We start from the raw sequence: 26,718 nt of genomic DNA on the forward strand, positions 1-26,718 counted from the left end.
CACACACACACACACACACACACACACACACACACACACACACACAGAAATTCTGAAACATGAAAAATGACTGGATTCTGGATTTTAATTTTGATCGTCAGCACCATGTGTAAGTAATACAAGCAAATTATTCCCAAATAATTTCATTCATTTAAAAAAAAAAAAAACATTTATTGAGCACAATACTAAAAACATTTTGTGTGATCTGTACAGTGTATGTATATTATATGTAATTATATATATAATTAACTCTTAAATATGAATAATTTATGTAATTTTTAAGCAAACACAGATATATTATATTGATTTTAAAATACATTCATGTATTCATTCTAATGTATTTGCTTTTCTAAATACAGTAGAACCTGGTGGACGCTGTGTTTCTGCACAATCTCTCAGAGCCACCAGTTTATCAGCCTGATAAAGAGCTCAGTGTGGATATCGGAGACTCGGCGACTCTGCGCTGTTGTGTTTCTGAAAATACAGTTGGCATGATGGCCTTGTTTAAGCAACCACACAGAGCACAACCACAGATAATACTCAAAGTCTTCAGAAATGCTGGACGAAAATTTTCTGTTGAATTCCAGAATGGAAGTTTCCAGACAAAAACACATTTAAACTGCTTTAATGTGACCATTTCAAACATAACTCAGTCTGATGAAGCCATGTACTACTGTGCGCTGATATCTCCTGACTTAGTGTTTGCAGATGGGACGTTTTAAAGATTAAAGGTAAGATGTACACAAAAAAGATGAAGCTATTGGTTTAACATAGTGATATTTTCCCTTTATTATTATAATCAGTATCAGTATTATCAATTCAGAGATCAAATAATAGTGAAATAAATAGTGATTGAGTAGTGAAATGCTGAGTATGTTTGCTTTAACAAAACTGATATACAGTCTTTTAGTGAATCATGATACATTTTTGTTCGTTTTACCTGTTTGTACTTCCTTTTGCACGTCTAAATATATTTGCACTTTTTTTTATATACCACCTTATTGTTTATCAAATATTTTCTCATATCTTTTCTTACGTAACTTTTTTTTTAATTCTTTGTATTTTTGTATACTTTTAGACATGTTACTTATTTCATTTCACTGCAAATTGTATTCTGCATATAACATATGTTTGTAAAAAAATAAAACTCTTGAATCTTAAGGTGTTACAGTTACCACTGAATCGGGAATATCTAAACCAGGGGTGTGTAAACCAAAACTGCATGGAAACACCAGTAACATCAACACACAAGTGAAAACAGGTAATGCGGCTTCTAATTTACTATTAATTAATTAATTATTCCGAAAAAGTTGAAAAAAAATTACAAATAAATACAAATATACTTTGCAGTGTATATAATGTTTTTTATTGTGTAGTATATTATATCATTTTAGGAATCAGATATTATTTAATGTTTATATAACATGTATATATATATATATAGTAAATAATGAGATCTTTACATTGAACAGTGCTCGGTTTGGGAACGGCTTTGGGTTTGTGCGTGCTTCTGATTTTCTCTCTCACTTGTATCCTACTGAGGAGAAGAAAATGTAATCAAAGTAAGTGCTTTAGTCATCAGATTTATTCACCATTATTTTGATTTTATTAAAAACACTAATGTATATATTTGTATTAATAGTAAACACCTCTATGGAAGATTCCAGAGGAACGACACAGGTAATACTCCTGTTTTAATATTATTATATACTGTACTGATGATACTTTTTTCATTTAGACACCACTACTGTAGATCTCCTTTATTTACACAAGTCTTATTACCAGTTTTACTACACGTGAAAAGTTGCTTTTCTTTAGAACCTTCTAGGTAAAATTTATGTCGGGTTTGGTGAAACTTGCACACAGCTTTAATCTTAATACTGTACACACTAATGGAGATTACTTTCAGCTGAATGTTTTTTTATTTTTTCTAGGAATCTGACTCTGAAAGTTTGAATTATGCCGCTTTGCAATTCTCCAAAAGAAAAACCAAAACGGATAAAAGAAAAACTGGGCCAAAAGAAGAGTGTGTTTACTCCAGTGTGAATCAAACTGTACGATTGAACATAAATTATCCATAACACTTAGTAAAACACATGGCGGAAACAGTCACAATCTTTTTAGCAAATTAAACATGTTCGCTATGTAAATGTGCTGCATATTCTGTTTTATAAATTATTATTAAACGTATTTTAAATCTTTTATTCATTTCCAGTTTAACAGAGAATTTACCTGCTTACAGATCAAATCTTTCTAGAAGCAAAATAATTATATTGTAAATAATTCTACATTTAATACATGTTAAATAAATTACCATATTCATAATTTTGTCATTTTTTGCTGTTTTTCTTGTTTGTTTTTTTGTTTTTCAACTGTCCGGTGCAAAACCCTAACCAACAGAGAATTTTATCCTTTTTATACAGTACAGTGTTGTATTTTGTGAAGATCTGAATGACTCAGTATTTGCTGAAAATATAATAAATGTACAAACTGAACTTAAAAAGTAACAATAGTTACATTCTATTAATGGTGAATTTGTATTTTTTTCCAAAAGATGTGTTTTTTATTTGAATATAAGTTAAAGAAGTAGATCAATACTTTAATTGGGGGTGTGGTTTATTTTACTCAAGCTTGTTTTATTCATGCTTGCGTTCTGGTGCTAGTGAAAAGATCACACCATATGAATGTAGTGCAGAGAATAAGCAAAGCAGTATTATTATTATAATTATTATTATATATGTTTGCCATCAACTGCTGATTAAAAGTCAACCACATAATTAAATTAATAATTAGTTTAAAGCATTAAGCTACAGAGATGAATCCTTCATTAAACAAATCCATAATCAGTTATTGTAAAGCCTGGAGTTCAGTGTTTTGTGTTTCTTTCTCAATAAAGACATAAAAAGAAGATTTTAAATAGCCCTGTTTATAGGAGTTATAATTAGTATAAGGGTACGGAATCTGCTATAGAGTTCTGGAGGCCAAATATTTATTACTTTCACACCCTGGTAAAACAACCTGTTAAACAGTCTGCTGGTTGTGGCGTAAATGCTGCAGTGCCTCTTATCAGATGCTAGTAAGCAGAGGAGGTTGTGGTTTAGATGGATGGAAACTATTTTCATTCTACATGCTCATGGTTTCCAATTTTAAACCAATAAACAACCAAGAATGAAAACTTTTTAAAAGAAAGCAACCTCTGTAGAGTCGATGAAACAAAACCAACATGTCTGATCCAGAGTACAATTTCAGAAAAATATGGGTATGTCTATAATACAGACAGTCTAGACATGTGCTACTTTTATACTCCTCAACGAGGCCTGGTTCACCGAGTAAATCAGGAAGAAATATGATTCACATGATTTAGCTACCATTAAGAATGTAATTGATAGACTAAGACTAGTAGATGTTGACTAAGCAGGTGAAACATGTTTCCAGCTCCATTGAAGATCAACCTAGAGTACATAGTACGTGTAAATGCGAAGGGAAACAAGACAGAGCCTACATATCACCATTGCATTGTCTGTGTATACAGACATAGAGATTGTGCTCCCAGATTGCTGCCATTAGCCAGTCCTCAGGGGCTTGTCCATCAGAGACACTGCTTCCATGAATGGGTACACCCTAGTACGTGTTTATAGATTGAGACTGTGGTCATAGAATGACAACTACAGAAATTAATCAGTTAACACAAATCAATCAGACTTTCCCTGCACTTCCTGCTTTTGGTGGCAGCCAAACTGGCAGTGTACAGATTCATCTGGGAGTTGGACGAGGTGAAGACTGCCTTTTATACAGCCGATGAGTTCCATGTATATTTTGTTAATGCTGTATGATTTGACAAATGTCACCACTGAATTTCAGATTTATATTAGCCAATGCTCCACTTTTGGTTTTCACTTGTGGTTTAACAATTCTAAATGTTTTTTTTTTTTAGGTATACACTTTTTTTTACATGCACCATCAAAGAAGATCCACAGAACTTCAGAGATCATATTGTAATGTATCTTGAGAAAAAATGAAGGTTTGGAGCTCTCTGGATGTGCCATGGCCTGGTGCTGTTAAATAAGAGCTCTGGAAAGCACATTTCCAATTGACTGCTACAGAAATGTACTGCTGCATTCAAACAAGTGTATATTATACTGTAATAATAAACCATGTAAACTGTGTATCAAACAGATTCTTAAATATGGTTTATAAAGCCACTGTGGACAGGAAATGAGTTCACCAAAGCAGGCTGTATGATTACACACAGTAATTACACACAGTAATCAAGTCTATAGACACATTCTAATATCAAACAATACAGTGAAAAACATAAAATCACTGATATTTCATGCATTGAGGTACAGTAGAGTTATGGAAAGTACTAAAGGGTTAACTCACTGGTTAAGGCATTGCACCCTGGACCAGAAGGTCACAAGTTCAAATCTCAGCACCACCAAGTGGCCACTGCCGGGGTCTGCCTTCAACTGCTCAGTTATCTAAGGACGTATGCCAAATGCTGTTAATGAAAAAAATACTCTGGTTCTAATGTTGTTAAATTATAGATCAACTATAAGTATAATAAATGTGCAATTAGTCTATAAAAGACTGTATGAACTATAATCACTATGTAAATAAAACCAAAATAAGGTAAAAATGTTATATTGATTTTAGCAATTTTGCATTATTATATGTTTTATTTCAGATTGTTTGTATCTAAACCAATGCAAAAGGAATAATTGCTATAAAAAAATTACAACTTCAGCAGAATACACTAAAGGTGAATAAGTTAGAGTGATACAATAAACACTGAGATGGTAAATGTTTATGCAGATAAACATCAGTGTACAATTAAACCACATTTTCCATTCTGTCATAACGTCTTTGTCACAATATGTTTGTGTGAAACACTGAAACACAAATATGGAAAAAAATGTAGGTCAGAGTACAATACACTTTACATCATATTCTGGGCGTGTTCAGTACAGTACAGTCCGCCTATAGTATAAATATAACTTCAGGATTCAAGTGCATTCATATTCTCGTGAGATTGAGATACAAACACTGTAGAATTTCTGAGAAATTAAAAATGACTGGATTCCGGATTTTAATTTTAAACTTCATCTTCATGAGTAAGTAATATAAGTCGATATTTTCCAACTTACTTGATGTATTGAAAAATGAAAAAATTTAAACAAAAAAAAGTATGATGTTATCTCTATAATGTACTAATCTTTAATGTAACTATATATATATATATATATATATATATATATATATATATATATATTGTTTAATTCTAGATACAGTAGAACCTGGCGGACGCTGGGTTTCTGCACAATCGCTCACAGAGTCCCCAGTTTATCAGCCTGATAAAGAGCTCAGTGTGGATATCGGAGACTCGGCTACTCTGCGCTGTTGTGTTTCTAAAGAAATAGTCGGGATAATTGCCTGGTTTAAGCAACCAACAAGAAAAAAACCCGAGACTATGGTCATGGTATACAAAAATTACGATCAAACATTTTCTGTGGATTCACAAAATTCTCGTTTACGAATAGAGACACATGGAAGTTGTTTCAATACGATGATTTCAAAAAACATTCAGTCTGATGAAGCCATGTACTACTGTGCACTCACATCCCCCAACATAGTGTTTGGAGACGGGACTTATTTGAAGATTAAAGGTAGGTTTAACATTTAACTTTATTTTGCACCTTTTTTGAAGTCATCAGCTTTTCTTCATCACAATTAGAATGAAATTGTGAAAAATATATGCTTTAGCAATAATAGTTAAAAATTAGTTATTAGAATTATTATATATTGAATTATATACTGTAAATATCATTATTATTAGAACTAGAATTCTTAATGTTGTTTTTTTTAATAGGGGTTTTTAATACATGTATTTATTTTTAAGTGAATTGTGATGAATGTTTTTATTAAAGAACAGACTACATAAAATGAATTACTGATTTCCACACATTTATTCAGGGAATGTTGTTATTTCATCTAAACCAGCTCTGTATGATAATTCAGTGGTGTGTGAACCAACACTACATGAAAACACCACTAACATGAACACACAAGAGAAACCGGGTAAGACGTCTTATAAATCAATTGACTGTAAATGTATTATTTTAATTCATTACGCAATCTTTGCCCATAAGATCATTTGAACTAAAGTAAATATCATGTGCTGAAATTACAGTATTAGAAATGGACAGATCTCTACATTGGACTGTGCTCGGGTTGGGATCGGCTTTGGGTTTATGTGTGCTTCTGATTTTCTGTCTCACTTATTTCTTACTGAGGAGAAGAAAATGTGATCAGGTAAGTGCTTTAGTCATCAAAATTATTATTTCTGTTTAGTTATTTTAAAATGAAAAAACTTGTGCTTTTCTATATGAATAGTGAACACATCTATAGAAGATTCTCCAGGAATGCAGCAGGTACGTGTGTCAGAAAATAGAACATACTGTATAGTGTCTGGAATTTGAGTAATTTGAACTAGACTCTATCTGGTTAAATCGAAACATTTGACTACTCTTCCGACATCCGAGCAGTTTTTCACCCTGTGGGTAGTTGCCAGGTTTCCTCAAGAGTCCTCCCTTCCCTGAATAGCCTCATTAAGAGAACAATGAGGAGGTGAGAGTGGGGAGGAAGGTGTTAGAAGAAAGCGAAGGTCATTATGATGATCTATTGGTTTATTGTTACCCCTTTAATATGTCTATACACTTTCCCCTCCTCTCGTTCTCTGGGGTTGTTACAGTAAATCCTTTTATTTTGTATGAGAATCTTCACAGACATCATTTAAAGTGTGTTTTAGACTGTTATATGCTGTATGAGTGATTCTCTATGTCTATAGATATCCAGTTACATGTTTATAATGCGTTTTGTTTTAGTCAGTCAATGTTTTCAGTTTAAAAGCCAATTTATTTATTTTAATTTTTATTTAATTTCTAGGATTCTGAAGATAAAGTGCTGACCTATGCAGCTTTACAATTCGCCAAAAAGAAAGCCAAAGCTGAGAAAAGGAAAACTGGATTATCGGAGGATTGTGTGTATACTGATGTGAGACAAAATTGTATGTTTGATGAAATGTAAATGATTACAAGTTTTTGTTCTGAACACATAATTAAAGAATTTAGTTTGTACATTTGAATGATTTTTATAAATGTATACATTTTATAAAAAAATGCATAAAAATTTTTAATAATCCCAAATATTACTCAAATATTTTTTAAAACTGATTTTTTAAAATATTTTTATTTAGTTCATTCATATGTGTTTTTCTGTATATTGGTGTAAAGAAGCATCGCACAATAAATTCTGCTGGAGTACAAATGAATTTGTTCAAATATGTAAAAGAGAACAAACATGATTTACTTTACCAACCTCCATTTCCCAGACTCCACTGTGGACTACAGTCGTGCCAGCTACAAACTACGGTTCCTGTTTTTAATATTACCCACATCTACTGTATATAACCAGAGCATCGAGTTCAATCTGGGTCATGATCAAGGTTTAAACACCTGCAATGTTCAGCTTTACATTTTTTTTTTTTTGGCCTGGTGTGGTTTTTCTGATTCATTATTATTATTATTATTATTATTATTATTATTATTGTTATTATTATTATTATTATTATTATTATTATTACTATTATTATTATTATTATTATTATTATTCAATAAACTGTAATGTATTCAGACTGTAATGTTTTTTTTTTTATTTTTGCTTTACTGTGAAACCAAAAATTGCTTTAAAAAAAATAAGTAAAATGAATAGATGAATAAATAAATAAATAAATAAATAAATAAATAAATAACCCAAAACATTTTTACAACAATTAAAATCTACTCCCCCCAGTTACAAATAACTTCTAATTAAAGTTTTATTATTTATTTATTTATTTATTTATTTATTTATTTATTTATTTATTCATTTATTAATACATTTTACAAATACAGTCAAAATAAATTAACATTACAAAGAGAACACATTTTTTAAATAAAAGCCGATTGAAACTAGAAGTATGATCTAGGAAACATGTGACACTTCAGAATAAACACAATCTCCAGGGTTTTCTTTCTTTCTCTTCACTCTTTTGGTGTTCTTCTTATTGAAATGTAAAGCAGCGTAATTCAGCTCTACTGCATCACCACCCTGTGGGAGTCAACATACAAACGTTAGTATTACATCAGAGATGTCTGAATCATAAGATAAATTTAGCTTTTAGTTTTTTAAATAAGTATAAGAGTAAGAATCAGAACAATTTCAGATGATTTACCTGATCAGGTGTTTTCTTTATAACTGAATCTTTTTGTGGTCTCACTGTGGAGATTTTTTTAGACACATTATTACTTAATGTTTTAGAAATATTAAAATCTGCATGTTTAAGGTAGCACATAAAATCTAACAGGTTTTATATCAGTCACATGAATTACATTTTTCTTAAATGTAAAAGTCTATTTTGTGTAAAATCTGTTCTGTTCTACATGGTACATGTACATGGTAAAATAGATGATATAATTCATAAACTTGAAACTATATGAAGTATCCAATGGAGTAGATTTTGTGTGGAATCTACATTGAATATAAGACCAACCAAAAAGTTGTTTGCACTTCTGTAGTAGTAAAAAAATCAATTAGGTTTCATCTGAGTCACATGCATGACTAGATCTAAAAGTCTGTTCTGTTGATTCAAAGGTATAATACATGATATAATAAAAATGAGGAAGTATATAAATTAAAACTCTAAAAATGCAATATATTTTGTTAAAATAAAAGACAAGTCTGTGATTGAGACTCACCTCCAGATTGTTCACAGTTTCTCGTTTTACAGATAATAAAAGCTTGAACGCAGATCACAATCACACACACGACCACCACTGCTGTGAGACAGATCACTTCAGGTCTCACTGCAGAACAACAAATATCATCAAGAATATTTACAGCACATGTGATATAACAGCTATAAAATCATACAACAAATTTACATTACATATAAATTACATTAAATACATTTGTTTTATTAAATCCCCAAATAACATTCACACTCTTTTAAACCAACCAGAGTTTAGATCATCCTCCAGCTGTACTCGTGTCCCGTTCCCGAAAATGATCTTCCCACACAGGACCACAGCGCAGTAGTAAGTACCAGTATCATTGAGGCTGAAGATGTTCTTGGACAAGTTGTACACACAGGTGTGTGTAGAAGATTCGCTCTCACACTGAAGGCTGCTGTTGTGATGAGTGTAAATGAGTTGAGGATGGGATTGTGATGGAGCAGCTCTGAACCAGAGCACTTGGAGTTCTGCTGCTCTGCTCTCAGAGAGAACCGAACACTGCAGAGTCACTGATGCTCCTGGAGGAACCGAGTCTGACACACTGTTCTGGTTCACTGATACTTTTATATCTCCATCTCCTGCTCAGGGGAAATTTAGACAGTGTGAAATCTCAGCTAAAGTTTTAGAGGAACAGGAACATTTGTATAAACATGTCCACAAACAGAGACAGTAGTGGCTACAAGATTGTTTTTTTTTTTTTTGCTTCAGTTTAATTTCAGCCTTTGTTCCACTCTCTGTTCAATCATTTTAAAGATTTTAAAGAAAAATGTTAATGCACTTTATAATAATTAAATATGGGTAATAATGAAATATGGGATTAACCTTAAAGCAATAAATTACTTTAAAAATGGGAATTTTTCTTAATATCTTCCATTGTTCAGCCAGTAAAACTCATTATATGTTAGAACATAAGTTTTACAACTGTTACTTTTTACTTTTATCTTACATCTTTTATCTTTTATCTTTGAAGATAAATTTAAATTCATTTTAAATTCATTTTTAATTCATTTTAAAATCTTAATTTTAAATTCATTTTAAATTCATTTCAATTTCATTTGAATTTTACTTGTTTCACTTTTTAGTAAACCTTTTCCATCGTTGCACAAAGCAAACATCTGTGCATATTTTCATTTAAAAAAAATCTACATTGTTAAGAATGCTATATTAGCACAATCTTCTTACAATACTTTCATAAATTAGTTCTAATTCACACACTGCCAATTACAGAAATACAACACAGACAATTCAGATACACAACATTAAATTTAATTTAATTAAATAACTTAATATATGAAATAAAAATTCCTTCTGGAATATTCTGACTTATTTTCTGACATCAGTTAGTGTTTAAACAGTTTGCATGAGTTCTGTACAAACAGATTACTAATAGTTTAGATGTGGTTATTTACCTGTTACAGACACGAACGTTCCTTTGGAAAATGTAACCACATCCAAGTCAATTCTTCCACAGTAATAAAGTCCTCCATGATCTTTATTTACATGTGGAATTGTCAGAGAAACACCATCATTAGTCGACTCCATTGTTAATCCTGATCTGGTAAAAATGTGGGAAATGTTGACCTTCTTAAAAGCTAATTTTTCTCCGACTTTTTGAGGCATTTCTCCAAATGTTTGTTTGTACCAAACGATACTTTCATGCTTCAGAATGTTTATAAATGTGCAGTTAAGGGAAAGACGTTCTCCAGACTCCACTGTTATGAAGGATAGAAATGATGGTCTGGAAGAATCCATGTCTTGAGCTAGAAAATAAAATAAATACATATAAAAATAAATAAATGTATATATAAAAATGCAGTAATAATAAAATAAGACTAGAATAACTAATAGACAGCAAACATCATTTTCAATTAGACAAACTTTTTTTTTTCAATAAACTTACTTATTATAATCAGAGATAAAAGAAGAATCCACAGTGTCATCTTCAGAGCTGAAACAACACTCTGAAAAGTGAGCAGATGATGACCACACCAAGAGTTTTGTTCACAAGACTTTCATCTGACTGGCTGCTTAAAGTCATGAGCTAAATTTCCGTTTCAGCTACATTTCTATTTATGGACATCACTTTATTTCGCCAGAACTCTGGGGTGAAACAAACAACAAAAACCTCTACAACGTAAGAGTTGTTTGGCATTTCTCCTACAGTAAATGATCTGTACTTTTACACGCTGTGTGGATTGAGATGTATAAATTAGGGCAAATCTTTAAAAATATTAATTTTAATATAGGAAAATAAATAAGAAAATTTTGAAGAAAGGTCAAAAATAAACTTCCATGTATACAAAGTAGAGGATTTTTAATGTAGCAAAAAAGATACATTTATACATTTATATAATCTATTTTAAATATGTACATAACAATGTGACAATATATATATATATATATATATTTTTTATTATTTGTCAACATACTGGTAGCTTTGGTTGGTTTATTGTTACATCTCTGGGCAGTGTACTGATCTCGAATACAACAATCAAACTGCACATTTATACATTTATATAATCTATTTTAAATATGTACATAACAATGTGACAATATATATATATATATATATATTTTTTTTTTTTTTTATTATTTGTCAACATACTGGTAGCTTTGGTTGGTTTATTGTTACATCTCTGGGCAGTGTACTGATCTCGAATACAACAATCAAACTGCACATTTATACATTTATATAATCTATTTTAAATATGTACATAACAATGTGACAATATATATATATATATATATATATATATATATATTTTTTTTTTTTATTATTATTTGTCAACATACTGGTAGCTTTGGTTGGTTTATTGTTACATCTCTGGGCAGTGTACTGATCTCGAATACAACAATCAAACTGCACCACAAACAAAGAGTTCAAAAAAGTGACTTTTTAAGCAGTAGTTTCAGTAATTCAACTAATACACTAAATACAAAGATCAGGCATAACATTATGACATTATAACATTATGACTGGGGAAGTGAATAACATCTCCAGGTTATGTATGTTGTGAATAACATCTCCAGGTTACGTATGTTGTGAATAACATCTCCAGGTTACGTATGTAACTATGGTTTCCCAAGGGAACGAGACGCTGTTTCAGAAACGCTTTGGGAACTCCTCTGCATTGTCCAAACTCTGAATCACGTGTATAATCAATCCAATGGAAAGTGTGGCCTCAATAACGGGGTGACGTCTTGACCAGGAATCATAAAAGCACATAAAGTGAAACCAGCACTAGCTTCTGAAAAGGGAAGATAGTGCTGCAACAATGCAGGCAGTGTGGCATAAAGACGTGGCATCTCATTCCCTCTGGGAACCATCGTTGCTTAAGTAACCTGTAGACATTTCCCTTCAGGAACTCAAGCTGCATCAGAAAAGCCAGACTGACCAATCCCTACCTAGTGTGGACTTGCACAGCTAGGGTGAAGGACAGAGGGTCCACGTGTGGCACTGAAGTCGAGGCTATAAAACCTGACAAAGGTCAGCGCGATGGACCATTCCACAGCACTGTAAATGTCCTGTAAAACTCCAGAGGACAAGGCAGTCCAGAGGATTCATAATAGGAAAAAATTGCATCCATAATCCATCTGCTGAGCCTCTGCTTATTTGCAGAGAAATCTCTCCTTGGAGGCCCATAGCAGATGAACAGCTGCTCCAACTTCCTCCACAGATTTGTTCTGCAAATGTACTGCATATGCTCAGTGCTTGGACTGGACACAGTTGGTTAAGCTTCTCCTGATCTGGGGCCTAATAGGGATGAGGAGAAAATGCCTGGAGCACAATAGGTTGTGGGACAACCGAGGGTAAATTAGGAACATACACTGATCTAGTGTAGAGGAAGGCACTGGCCAAGCTTGAAGTAAATTCCAGGAAAGAAGGGGCCACAGAGAGGGCCTAAAGATCCCCTACTCTTTTAAAAGAGGAGATGGCTAAGAGGAATAAAGTCTTAACTATGAGAAACCTCAAATGCACCTCGATCAGAGGCTCAATGGAAGGCTCTGACAGGGCCTACAAGACAATGGCCAAGTCCCATGCAGACACTCTAGGTTGTGTGCCACGGAGCAAGCGTGTCACCAAAGGGTTCTTACCCGGCGACTGTTCCACTAGGGGGGCATGACAGGCCGCAATACCAGACATGTAAACCTTTAGGGTGGAAGGAGCCAACCCTTTCTATCACCTCGGTGAAGAGGCAGGCAGCTAGGCACTGCACCCCTTCAGGGGCAACAGCCACGAGAGGGCATTTGTTCCCTCATTTAAATAGCCTGGGATACATGCCGCCTTCGAAAAGAGCAGCTTTCTTTGGGCCCACAGGAGGATCTAATATGCCAGCTTGTACAGGATGCGAGATTGCAGAACCCCCTGGTGGTTGATATAGGAAACCACCAAAGTGTTGTCTTTATGGACCAACACATGGTGGCCTCTGAGGTCTGGGAGGAAATGCCTCAGAGCTTGAAACATGGCCAGCATCTGAAGTCAGTTTATGTGTGAAAATCATGTATAAACTTATAAATCCCTTCCTTTCATGATACTTGCTTAAAACACATTTAAATTCTGTGCATATTTGTAAACAAACATACAAATCATATTTTTAAGTGTGTAATTTAATCCCATAACCAGGACCTCAGATTTCAAATGTGAACAGAGGTGACCGTTTGATTCCTGGTGCAATTGAATCTGGCCATATCCTTATTACACTTTTACAGATTATAACGAGCAACCAGGAATCAGCTGTTGGCTTTAAAAGGTATTTCTGCAAATAGTGGGGGGAGACTTTAGGCCCTGCCCACACTTAGAATATTCCAGATGCAGAGATGATGTTGATGGTCTCAGCAATGCCAGCCCAGTTGCACAGATTCTATATTATAGTATCAACTAAATACACACTCTACAGTAAAAGCTAAATTAACAAAGATTTTATTGTTGTCGTTTATATTCCCTTTTCCTGTTTATCACTGTGAAGTAATTTTTATTTTGCTTTAGTATTTATTTGTGAAAATGTTTCTTTGTGAATTGTATGAACTTTGTTTTGTCTACTGTGTCTGGCCTATAAATAAATAAATAAACGAAGAGCTAGCTAGCTAGCTAGCTAGCTAGCTAGCTAGATAGATAGATAGATAGATAGATAGATAGATAGATAGATAGATAGATAGATAGATAGATAGATAGATAGATAGATAGATAGATGATAGATAGATAGATAGATTTTTTTTCTTTTTAATAAAAGACCTTGGACTTTCAATATTTATAATATTTATGTGTAATGATGTTGAATATAGAGACAATAAATGTATTTAACCAAACTAGTGTCAATTTTGTTCTGTACATCTTTAGTATACAACAATAAAAGGAAATGAAAGTTCTCACAGGCAGAATTACACTTTATAGATTGTAACCATCAGATCTAATGTTCATTCATAAATATGCATCTGAATATGTTTAATAAACATCACTTCTACGATTTTTACATTACAAAGAGAACAAATTTATAAATTAAAGCAATAAAATGTCATCTAGGTAGCATAATGGACTTTAGAATAAACACAGTCTCCAGTGTTTTCTTTCTTTTTCGTCACTCTTTTGGTGTTTTTCTTATTGAAATGTAAAGCAGCGTAATTCAGCTCCACTTCATCACCACCCTGTGGGAGTCAACATACAAACATTAGTATTAAATCACCACTAACTAAATTATAAGAGAATAATAATTGTTTAGTATTTAGTTTTTTACATTTTTTTTATTAATAAGGCTATAAGCATAAGGGTAGAACCCATTTAAAATGATTTAACCTGATCAGGTGTTTTCTTTATAACTGAATCTTTTTGAGGTCTCACTGTAGAAAGATTTTTTAGTCACATTTGAGTCAAATGATTTAGAAACATTTAAATAAACATGTTAAAGGTAATAAAAAAAAGTTTATCGGAGTCACATAAATGACTGTTTTTTACTAAAAAATCCATTCATATGGTATAAAACATGATATTATAATAAAAGATAAAGATATTATAATAAAATGAAAGATAAGTCTGTGATCGAGACTCACCTCCAGATTGTTCACAGTTTCTCGTTTTACAGATAATAAAAGCTTGAATGCAGATCACAATCACACACACGCCACCACTGCTGCTGTGAGACAGATCACTTCAGGTCTCACTGCAGAACAATGAATAACATAATAAATATCTACAGCACGTGATATAATATCTATAAATCTATGCAGAAAATAACAATACATATGAATTACATTGACTCAATTTATTGTATTGAAACTACAAATGACATTTTTAACCAACCAGAGATAAGATCATCCTCCAGCTGTACTCGTGTTCCGTCCCCAAAAATGATCTTCCCACACAGGGCCACAGCGCAGTAGTAAGTTCCAGTATCATTGAGGCTGAAGATGTTCTTGGACAAGTTGTACACACAGGTGTGTGTAGAAGATTCACACTGAAGGCTGCTGTTGTGATGAGTGTAAATGATTTGAGGATGGGATTGTGATGGAGCAGCTCTGAACCAGAGCACTTGGAGTTCTGCTGCTCTGCTCTCAGAGTGAACCAAACACTGCAGAGTCACTGATGCTCCTGCAGGAACCGAGTCTGACACACTGTTCTGGAACACTGAGACTTTTACATCTTCATCACCTGCTCAGGGGAATATAGAAAGTTTGAGATCTCAGATTAGGGTTTACCAATAAAGAGTTAGGGTTAGGGTTAGGGTTAGGGTTAGGGTCTTTGAAAAACAGGAACATTTGCATTAACATGTTCTCAAACACGGAGTGGCTACAGGATTGTATTAGATCTTGACAAAAATCTTTTCAGTGTAATTTTTTTTATCACTCTATTTAATTACATTGTAAATATGCATAATCTAAAATGCTGACGCGCCTTAGACTGATCAAAAATGGGATTAAATCAAAGCCATAAATTGCATAAAGTACAATAATCCATTTTATACAGGGGTTTAATTCACAAACTGTTTCTGGACGCAAGAGCAAAGCAGATATGCACATCTACAATTATGACATTCAGTTTTTTTTTTTTTTTTATCTACAGGTAAAATATGCTTTAATATGCAGCTATCTTCAAAGTTGCCTATTGTTAAAAATGCTTTATTAGTAGAATATTATTTTTAAAAAAGTCACAAATCAGTTTTAAATCACACTGTCAAAGACAAAAATGTAATACAGATAATTTCAATACAGAAGCCAATTGAACTAAATTAAGTACATTAATTAATACATTTAAAAAAAATGACGTAAAGTTTATGTACAAACTTAATTACTGCCATTGGTTAAATATAGTATTGAAACAGTTTGCATGTGAACTGTATAAACAGATTACTAATAGTAGTAAGGTAGTTTTTTACCTGTTACAGACACGAACGTTCCATTGGAAAATGTAAGATTGTCCAGATAAATATTTCCACAGTAGTAAAGTCCTCCATGATCTTTATTTATATGTAGAATAGTCAAAGAAACACCTTCATCAGTCGACTCCATTGTAAATCCTGATCTGTTAAAAACAGGGGAAACTTTGACCTCCTTATACTCCAATTTTTCACCCACTTTTTGAGGCATTTCTCCAAATTTGTGTTTGTACCAAACCACACTTCCAGTCTTCTGAATGTTTATAAATGCGCAGTTAAGTGAAAAACGCTCTCCAGACTTTACTGTGATGAATGATAGAAATAGTGGTCTGGAAGAATCCACGTCTTGAGCTGAAGCTGGAAAATCTGAAAAAATGTAATAAAATAATACATTCAGAGAATAACTAAGAGACAGTACAACAGCTAACATCACTTTTAATTTGATAAACTTTTTCTCATTAAACTTACTTATTATATTCAGATATAAGAGAAGAATCCACAGTTGTGTCATTTTCAGAGCTGAAACAACCCTCAGGTGGAGCTGCTGTAAAGTGAGCAGATGATGACAACACCAAGAGTTTTGTTCTCAATACTTTCATCTGATTGGCTGTTTAAAGTCATGAGCCAAATTTCCTTTTCAGCTCCGTTTCTATGTATGAACTATAGTTTAGTTGAACAGAAGTCTGCGGCGAAGCAGAGCAACAAAAACCTCTACAACCTGGATGATTTTATTCTCTATTTTAAAATATAAACATATAAATGTGACTTAAAAGGTTTTCCTCCAACAGTTTTCATGTGTATGAGAAAAAATGTGTAAACATCTTTGTGCAGTGTACTGATCCTGAATCCAAGCGTCAAACTGCACCACAAACAGAGAGTTTAAAAAAATCAACTTTAAGCAATGGTTCCAATCATTTAAATTATATTAAATATTATAATTTGTTACACTATTATATAATAAAGGAACATTTTGTTTTGCTTTCTTTAAATATTTCTATATTGACTAATGGAGATATAGTAATATTTAAAGAAAACAAAAGTGACAGTGGACAGTGAGGGCCCGTCTCCACAGCAGTCTGGGGTAGATTAAAGTGATTTGATGGCAAATTTGCTGTGTTTTTCCTTAATGTATGACCTTGAAGGTGACAACATGACCAGATAGCTATAAAAGCACATGGAGTGAAGCAGGCACCAGCTTCTGTTTGTTCATGAAGCGCTCTCTGTGTGTTTGTCTGAATGGTAAGTGGTAAATGTCCTAAAAAATCTGAAAAAATTGAATTAAAGCAAGTAAGAAAACTAGAGTTTCTCTTTCTCAAACATTGTTGGACTGAAAGAGTGCGGTTACAAGTTGGTGCCCCAGTTTGAAGAGACGATGGCCAACTATCTCTCCGTGGGTGTCTCATCGTCCCTGAAAATCCCGACACTGCCCACCAAACCCCTTCAAAATACGTGGCCACTGGTGGGCAATGCTTACACATCTCCGCTGTGCAGTGGATCTGGAGACTGTTGGGGCTGATGGCAGCAGTATCCAACGTGGTTCCACTTGGCCTCCTGCACATGAGATACCTTCCACTCAGAGGGGCAATCCACTCCATGCAATCAAGGTCACTTGGTGAGCCCTATGTGCCTTACATGTGGAGAGATCCCGGTTCCTGTCTCAGAGCTCGTGCTAGGAGATCCTGGTTTTCACATAACACTAACAACGGATGCGTCACTCACGGTGTGCAGAGTGGTCATGAGTGGCTCCCAGGAGTTATGGAGAGAGTTTGCCCGGATGGAGTCCGTCTCTTCCTGGTGGCCCCATGGAGGGATCTCCTCTCTCAGGCAGAGGGCACAATGGTCCACCCCCACCCAGAGCTGTGGAGACTGTGGCTGTGGACCCAGAGGAGGCATCTCCAGGCCCTCCAACAGTAGGTTGTTCACCTCTAGAAGACGCCTGTTCGTGGCATGGTGCAATCGGCACCAATTGGATCCAGCTAACTGCCCCTTTGGTTCAGTACTGGAATTCCTTCAGGAACAGTTCACCAAAGGGTTGGTTCCTTCCACCATAAAAGTCTACGTGTCCACTATTTGGTGCATTATGCCCCCCTGGTGGGGCAATCACTTGATAGAAACCCGTTAGTGACGCATTTTCTTTGTGGTCTTCGGAGGCTAAGGCTTCCAGCACAACCTAGAGTGCCTGCATGGAACTTGGCTGTTGTTTTAAAGGCCCTATCAGAGCCTCCCTTTAAGCCGTTGACCCGGAGTGTGGCAGCCTCTAAGGCTTGGTCCTTTTAAATTTCTCTCCAAGATATTTGCAACATTGCGGGCAGGTCCACCTCAGTGACCTTTGTCAAGTTTGTCACAGACCCCTCTGTGCTTTAACCTAGCTGTGCTCTTCCACACTAGGCAGGAAATGGTCATTCTGGCGGTATTGGACACCTGTTCCCAAAGCGTTTAGTCTACTGTGCAACTGCTAATTGCTTTATGAAGCAAGCAAATAAATAATTGAAAGTACATAAATAAATAATGCACAAACATTTAATTTATTAACAGCAAGTCACTTTAGACCCATTAGTTACACAGAACCTTTAATTGTGCATTTAATATTTTTTTAGTATTAATTAAAAACATGGAGAATCAATATATATATATATATATATATATATATATATATATATATATATATATATATATATATATATATATATATATATAATGATGTTGAACATAAAGACAACAAACATATTTAACAAAGCTAGTGTTGATTTTATTTTGTACATCATTAAAACAGTTCAAGAACAAAAACAGGAAATAAAAGTTCCCCTTCAGGAACTCGAGCTGCGTCGAACGCTATGGGAACGCCCTGCGTGACCACGCCTGAACCACGTGTGAAATCAGCCAATAGGCAAGCCGTGACGTCATAGACAGGCGACGTCGCGTAAACCAGGAAGCTACAAGATGGCTGTGCGGTGGTAGCGACATTAGCTTCTGCTAGTTCAGGTAAGCGCTTTGAGTGTGTTATCTGTGCAGTCATGAGCTTATATGCAGGCAAAATTCTGTCTGCGTGTCTCCTGCTTGCCCGATTCATTTCGGGGTGACACGGATGTGTTGTTTGCTTAGCTTAGGAGCGTGCTTAGTCGGCTCTCGAGGGTATCGGTTGTTAGCATTTAGCCGTGCGGCTATGCGCTCCGGCTGCTAGCCGAGCTCCCGTTCCCGGGATTGCGCTGACGGTTCGCGGTGCTCCGTATTCTTCCTCCGAGGTGGTGACCGGGAGCGCCTCCGAGGTGAGCGCCTCCTCGAGGCTTTGGCTCGATGGTATCGGCTGTTAGCATTTAGCCGTGTGGCTATGCGCTCCGGCTGCTAGCCGAGCTCCCGTTCCCGGGATTGCGCTCGTTTGGTGACGGTTCTTCCCGTGCGTTCGCGGTGCTCCGTATTCTTCCTCCGAGGTGGGTGAGCGCTTTGGCTTGCCCCGGGATTGCGCTCGTTTGGTGGCGGTTCTTCCCGGTGCGTTCGCGGTGCTCCGTATTCTTCCTCCGAGGTGGGAGAATTTCAGAGAGCGCTCCGAGGTGGCGCTCTCCTCGAGGCTTTGGCTCGATGGTATCGGCTGTTAGCTTTAGCCGTGTGGCTATCGCTCCGGCTGCTAGCCGAGCTCCCGTTCCCGGGAGAGCGCCGCTTGGTATCGGTTCTTTTCGGTGTGTGTGACGCGGTGCTCTGTATTTCTTCCTCCGAGGTGGTGACCGGGAGCGCCTCCGAGGTGAGCGCCTCCTCGAGGCTTTGGCTCTCGATGGTATCGGCTGTTAGCATTTAGCCGTGTGGCTATCGCTCCGGCTGCTAGCCGAGCTCCCGTTCCCGGGATTGCGCCTGCTTAAACGGTTCTTCCCGTGCGTTCGCGGTGCTCCGTATTCTTCCTCCGAGGTGGGTGAGCGCTTTGGCTTGCCCCGGGATTGCGCTCGTTTGGTGGCGGTTCTTCCCGGTGCGTTCGCGGTGCTCCGTATTCTTCCTCCGAGGTGGAGAATTTCAGAGAGCGCCCGAGGTGAGCGCTCTCGAGGTGGCGCTCTCCTCGAGGCTTTGGCTCGATGGTATCGGCTGTTAGCTTTAGCCGTGTGGCTATCGCTCCGGCTGCTAGCCGAGCTCCCGTTCCCGGGAGAGCGCCGCTTGGTATCGGTTCTTTTCGGTGTGTGTGACGCGGTGCTCTGTATTTCTTCCTCCGAGGTGGAGAATTTCAGAGAGCGCTCTCCGAGGTGGCGCTCTCCTCGAGGCTTTGGCTCGATGGTATCGGCTGTTAGCTTTAGCCGTGTGGCTATCGCTCCGGCTGCTAGCCGAGCTCCCGTTCCCGGGAGAGCGCCGCTTGGTATCGGTTCTTTTCCGTGTGTGACGCGGTGCTCTGTATTTCTTCCTCCGAGGTGGAGAATTTCAGAGAGCGCTCTCCGAGGTGGCGCTCTCCTCGAGGCTTTGGCTCGATGGTATCGGCTGTTAGCTTTAGCCGTGTGGCTATCGCTCCGGCTGCTAGCCGAGCTCCCGTTCCCGGGAGAGCGCCGCTTGGTATCGGTTCTTTTCCGTGTGTGTGACGCGGTGCTCTGTATTTCTTCCTCCGAGGTGGAGAATTTCAGAGAGCGCTCCGAGGTGGCGCTCTCCTCGAGGCTTTGGCTCGATGGTATCGGCTGTTAGCATTTAGCCGTGTGGCTATCGCTCCGGCTGCTAGCCGAGCTCCCGTTCCCGGGAGAGCGCCGCTTGGTATCGGTTCTTTTCGGTGTGTGTGACGCGGTGCTCTGTATTTCTTCCTCCGAGGTGGAGAATTTCAGAGAGCGCTCTCCGAGGTGGCGCTCTCCTCGAGGCTTTGGCTCGATGGTATCGGCTGTTAGCATTTAGCCGTGTGGCTATCGCTCCGGCTGCTAGCCGAGCTCCTGCCCCCGGGAGAGCGCCGCTTGGCTCTGGTGGGTGGCGCTGCGCGGCAGGTCAGGCTACAGGTTGCTTCCACACGATGAGTGTGTTGCAGGCATACCAGGCTGGCCTGCTATGGGGATGATGCGAGCTTCCTTCTGAGCGTCATGGTGTCCCTCCTGGCCTGACCTGGTGACGCTGTGGGTAAGGGTGATTGCTGGCGGGTTCAGGAGGTCTGTCTGTTGGCCCTGCCACAGGGTGTTCGGACGCTGCCTCCTCTAGCGGTTAACTCCCTTATTTCCGCCGACAGTTCGTTGCGGATGGGTGTCATCCGCCGCCTCAGGAGGCTTCAACGGCCGCAGCACGCTGCTCCCGCCGCTCGGGTTCAGGAGGTCTGTCTGTTGGCCCTGCCACGGGTCGTGTTCAGGCGCAGCTTCTCCAGCGGTTTGCTCCCAGTATTCCGCCCGTATGATCGCTGCGGACGGGGTTCCGCCGCCTCAGGAGGCTTCAACGGCCGCAGTACGCTGCTCCTGCCGCTTGGGTTCAGGAGGACTGTCTGTTAGCCCTGCCACGGGTCGTGTTCAGGCGCAGCTTCCAGCGGTTTGCTCCCGTATTCCGCCCGCGTGATCGCTGCGGACAGGGGGTTCCGCCACCTCTCAGGAGGTGTGGTCGGCTGCAGAGCACCGCCCAGCCGCTCTGAGTGGGTCGGGGCCAGCCCGAGGGGTTGGTTCTCCTGTGGAGACTTTCTGTCAGTCTTAGGGCTGCCTGGAGTCTCTCGGGGTCCTGCGTACTGTGAAGAAGGGTTGCGATTGGTTCGCATCTTCTCCTCCCCGGCTCGACGGGGTGTGTCCCGCCCTGGCGGGACCCGTGCAGGCCCTGGTCCTGGAACAGGGAGTGCGCACACTCCTGGGGAAAGGGGCCATCGAGGTGGTTCCTCTCAGTTTGCGAGTCAGGCTGCTACGGCCCGTGCTTCGTTGTTCAAGAAGGACGGTGGGTTGCGTCCCATTCTGGATCTCTGCTACTTGAACCACTCACTTTTGGGGCTCGGGTTCAGGTTTCTCGTTTAGAGAGGTCGTGTCTCAGGTCATGTCCAAGGACTGATTTGTCATACGCTAGATCTGGAGGTTGCATGCTCCCATGCAGCCGTCCTTCACCGCGCACGGGAGGTTCCTGAAGTTGCTTTCGGTGAAGCTTACCAATATCGGTCCTTCCGTGCGGCCTAGCGCCTCACCCGTGCCTTCACAGAGTGCGTGAACGCAGCACTGACCCCGCTGCGGCTTCAGGGCATCCGCGTTCTGTATTATATCAACGATTGGTTGATGGTGGCTCGTTAGACCACCTGGCGGTTTGGCATTGAGGTGCTGTTCCCGCCTGCATGAAGGTACTGGGGTTCGGACTGGGACGCCGGGTTGTGTGTACTTTCCCAGCGGAGGCCACTTTCGGCGTGGTGTGGGACTCGGCCGAGTTGCGGGCACGGTTGTCTCCCGCCCGGTTTGTAGTCATCCTCACTGCAGTCAGGAGGGTAGGGGCAGGCCGCCTGGTCACTGTGAGGCAGTTCCAGAGGCTGCTGGGTCTCATGTCGGCAGTGTCCGCATGTGGCCCCTCCAGTGGTGGCTCCGGGCAGTAGGTTCTCCCCTGAGGGAGTCTGTGTCATCACATCAAGGTCTTACGGTGTGCCCACGAGCCTTGGTTGCATGGTAGAACCTTACGTTCTGTCCCGAGGCCCGTTTAGGGACTCCTTGTCGTCGCGTAACGCTAACGACGGGCGCTTCCATCACGGGTGGGAGGCGGTCATGAGTGGCCACTCCTCTCAGGGTCTGTGGAGCGCCCGCCTCTTGTGGCACATAGGTTGCCGGAGGTGCTGGCAGTGTTGTTGAGTTACAACTCTTTCTCCCAGTCCTTAGAGATCGCTATGTGTTGGTCCGCCGACAATGCTGCGGTGGTCTCGTACATCGTCCACGGGGACCTCGGTCCCGCCCTGGCGGGACCCGTGCAAACCCTGGTCCTGGAACAGGAGTGCGCACACTCCTGGGGAAAGGGGCCATCGAGGTGGTTCCTCTCAGTTTGCGAGTCAGGCTGCTACGGCCCGTGCTTCGTTGTTCAAGAAGGACGGTGGGTTGCGTCCCATTCTGGATCTCTGCTACTTGAACCACTCACTTTTGGGGCTCGGGTTCAGGAGGTCTGTCTGTTGGCCCTGCCACGGGTCGTGTTCAGGCGCAGCTTCTCAGCGGTTTGCTCCCAGTATTCCGCCCGTATGATCGCTGCGGACGGGGTTCCGCCGCCTCAGGAGGCTTCAACGGCCGCAGTACGCTGCTCCTGCCGCTTGGGTTCAGGAGGACTGTCTGTTAGCCCTGCCACGGGTCGTGTTCAGGCGCAGCTTCTCCAGCGGTTTGCTCCCAGTATTCCGCCCGTATGATCGCTGCGGACGGGGTTCCGCCGCCTCAGGAGGCTTCAACGGCCGCAGTACGCTGCTCCTGCCGCTTGGGTTCAGGAGGACTGTCTGTTAGCCCTGCCACGGGTCGTGTTCAGGCGCAGCTTCTCAGCGGTTTGCTCCCAGTATTCCGCCCGTATGATCGCTGCGGACGGGGTTCCGCCACCTCTCAGGAGGTGTGGTCGGCTGCAGAGCACCGCCCAGCCGCTCTGAGTGGGTCGGGGCCAGCCCGAGGGGTTGGTTCTCCTGTGGAGACTTTCTGTCAGTCTTAGGGCTGCTTCGCATCTTCTCCTCCCGGCTCGACGGGTGTGTCCCGCCCTGGCGGGACCCGTGCAAACCCTGGTCCTGGAACAGGAGTGCGCACACTCCTGGGGAAAGGGGCCATCGAGGTGGTTCCTCTCAGTTTGCGAGTCAGGCTGCTACGCCCGTGCTTCGTTGTTCAAGAAGGACGGTGGGTTGCGTCCCATTCTGGATCTCTGCTACTTGAACCACTCACTTTTGGGGCTCGGGTTCAGGAGGTCTGTCTGTTGGCCCTGCCACGGGTCGTGTTCAGGCGCAGCTTCTCAGCGGTTTGCTCCCAGTATTCCGCCCGTATGATCGCTGCGGACGGGGTTCCGCCGCCTCAGGAGGCTTCAACGGCCGCAGTACGCTGCTCCTGCCGCTTGGGTTCAGGAGGACTGTCTGTTAGCCCTGCCACGGGTCGTGTTCAGGCGCAGCTTCTCAGCGGTTTGCTCCCAGTATTCCGCCCGTATGATCGCTGCGGACGGGGTTCCGCCACCTCTCAGGAGGTGTGGTCGGCTGCAGAGCACCGCCCAGCCGCTCTGAGTGGGTCGGGGCCAGCCCGAGGGGTTGGTTCTCCTGTGGAGACTTTCTGTCAGTCTTAGGGCTGCTTCGCATCTTCTCCTCCCGGCTCGACGGGTGTGTCCCGCCCTGGCGGGACCCGTGCAAACCCTGGTCCTGGAACAGGAGTGCGCACACTCCTGGGGAAAGGGGCCATCGAGGTGGTTCCTCTCAGTTTGCGAGTCAGGCTGCTACGCCCGTGCTTCGTTGTTCAAGAAGGACGGTGGGTTGCGTCCCATTCTGGATCTCTGCTACTTGAACCACTCACTTTTGGGGCTCGGGTTCAGGTTTCTCGCTTAGAGAGGTCGTGTCTCAGGTCATGTCCAAGGACTGATTTGTCATCGCTAGATCTGGAGGTTGCATGCTCCCATGCAGCCGTCCTTCACCGCGCACGGAGGTTCCTGAAGTTGCTTTCGGTGAAGCTTACCAATATCGGTCCTTCCGTGCGGCCTAGCGCCTCACCCGTGCCTTCACAGAGTGCGTGAACGCAGCACTGACCCCGCTGCGGCTTCAGGGCATCCGCGTTCTGTATTATATCAACGATTGGTTGATGGTGGCTCGTTAGACCACCTGGCGGTTTGGCATTGAGGTGCTGTTCCCGCCTGCATGAAGGTACTGGGGTTCGGACTGGGACGCCGGGTTGTGTGTACAGTACAACAGCTAACATCACTTTTAATTTGATAAACTTTTTCTCATTAAACTTACTTATTATATTCAGATATAAGAGAAGAATCCACAGTTGTGTCATTTTCAGAGCTGAAACAACCCTCAGGTGGAGCTGCTGTAAAGTGAGCAGATGATGACAACACCAAGAGTTTTGTTCTCAATACTTTCATCTGATTGGCTGTTTAAAGTCATGAGCCAAATTTCCTTTTCAGCTCCGTTTCTATGTATGAACTATAGTTTAGTTGAACAGAAGTCTGCGGCGAAGCAGAGCAACAAAAACCTCTACAACCTGGATGATTTTTATTCTCTATTTTAAAATATAAACATATAAATGTGACTTAAAAAGGTTTTCCTCCAACAGTTTTCATGTGTATGAGAAAAAATGTGTAAACATCTTTGTGCAGTGTACTGATCCTGAATCCAAGCGTCAAACTGCACCACAAACAGAGAGTTTAAAAAAATCAACTTTAAGCAATGGTTCCAATCATTTAAATTATATTAAATATTATAATTTGTTACACTATTATATAATAAAGGAACATTTTGTTTTGCTTTCTTTAAATATTTCTATATTGACTAATGGAGATATAGTAATATTTAAAGAAAACAAAAGTGACAGTGGACAGTGAGGGCCCGTCTCCACAGCAGTCTGGGGTAGATTAAAGTGATTTGATGGCAAATTTGCTGTGTTTTCCTTAATGTATGACCTTGAAGGTGACAACATGACCAGATAGCTATAAAAGCACATGGAGTGAAGCAGGCACCAGCTTCTGTTTGTTCATGAAGCGCTCTCTGTGTGTTTGTCTGAATGGTAAGTGGTAAATGTCCTAAAAAATCTGAAAAAATTGAATTAAAGCAAGTAAGAAAACTAGAGTTTCTCTTTCTCAAACATTGTTGGACTGAAAGAGTGCGGTTACAAGTTGGTGCCCCAGTTTGAAGAGACGATGGCCAACTATCTCTCCGTGGGTGTCTCATCGTCCCTGAAAATCCCGACACTGCCCACCAAACCCCTTCAAAATACGTGGCCACTGGTGGGCAATGCTTACACATCTCCGCTGTGCAGTGGATCTGGAGACTGTTGGGGCTGATGGCAGCAGTATCCAACGTGGTTCCACTTGGCCTCCTGCACATGAGATACCTTCCACTCAGAGGGGCAATCCACTCCATGCAATCAAGGTCACTTGGTGAGCCCTATGTGCCTTACATGTGTGGAGAGATCCCGGGTTCCTGTCTCAGAGCTCGTGCTAGGAGATCCTGGTTTTCACATAACACTAACAACGGATGCGTCACTCACGGTGTGCAGAGTGGTCATGAGTGGCTCCCAGGAGTTATGGAGAGAGTTTGCCCGGATGGAGTCCGTCTCTTCCTGGTGGCCCCATGGAGGGATCTCCTCTCTCAGGCAGAGGGCACAATGGTCCACCCCCACCCAGAGCTGTGGAGACTGTGGCTGTGGACCCAGAGGAGGCATCTCCAGGCCCTCCAACAGTAGGTTGTTCACCTCTAGAAGACGCCTGTTCGTGGCATGGTGCAATCGGCACCAATTGGATCCAGCTAACTGCCCCTTTGGTTCAGTACTGGAATTCCTTCAGGAACAGTTCACCAAAGGGTTGGTTCCTTCCACCATAAAAGTCTACGTGTCCACTATTTGGTGCATTATGCCCCCCTGGTGGGGCAATCACTTGATAGAAACCCGTTAGTGACGCATTTTCTTTGTGGTCTT

General features: G+C 40.5%; 1 protein-coding gene and 1 long non-coding RNA gene across 2 annotated transcripts; one reads left to right on the forward strand and one right to left on the reverse strand.

The window, feature by feature from the left end:
• LOC124385752 lies at positions 1 to 1,512 on the forward strand. The gene is made up of 4 exons (XR_006925795.1): positions 1 to 109; positions 360 to 731; positions 1,163 to 1,261; positions 1,473 to 1,512. It is a non-coding gene; the product is annotated as an uncharacterized LOC124385752 (long non-coding RNA).
• Positions 1,513 to 4,452: 2,940 nt separating this feature from the next.
• On the reverse strand, positions 4,453 to 16,732 carry LOC124385743. Its single transcript, XM_046848996.1, has 5 exons — positions 16,667 to 16,732; positions 16,199 to 16,564; positions 15,127 to 15,474; positions 8,796 to 8,903; positions 4,453 to 4,481 (listed from the first exon to the last, which is right to left on the reverse strand). The coding sequence occupies exons 1-5, from the start codon at positions 16,707 to 16,709 to the stop codon at positions 4,474 to 4,476; spliced, it is 873 nt and encodes a 290-aa protein (XP_046704952.1). The 5' UTR covers positions 16,710 to 16,732; the 3' UTR covers positions 4,453 to 4,473.
• Positions 16,733 to 26,718: the final 9,986 nt, after the last annotated feature.

This window comes from Silurus meridionalis, chromosome 5 (genome assembly GCF_014805685.1).
Source record: "Silurus meridionalis isolate SWU-2019-XX chromosome 5, ASM1480568v1, whole genome shotgun sequence".
NCBI classification, from domain to species: Eukaryota; Metazoa; Chordata; class Actinopteri; order Siluriformes; family Siluridae; genus Silurus; species Silurus meridionalis.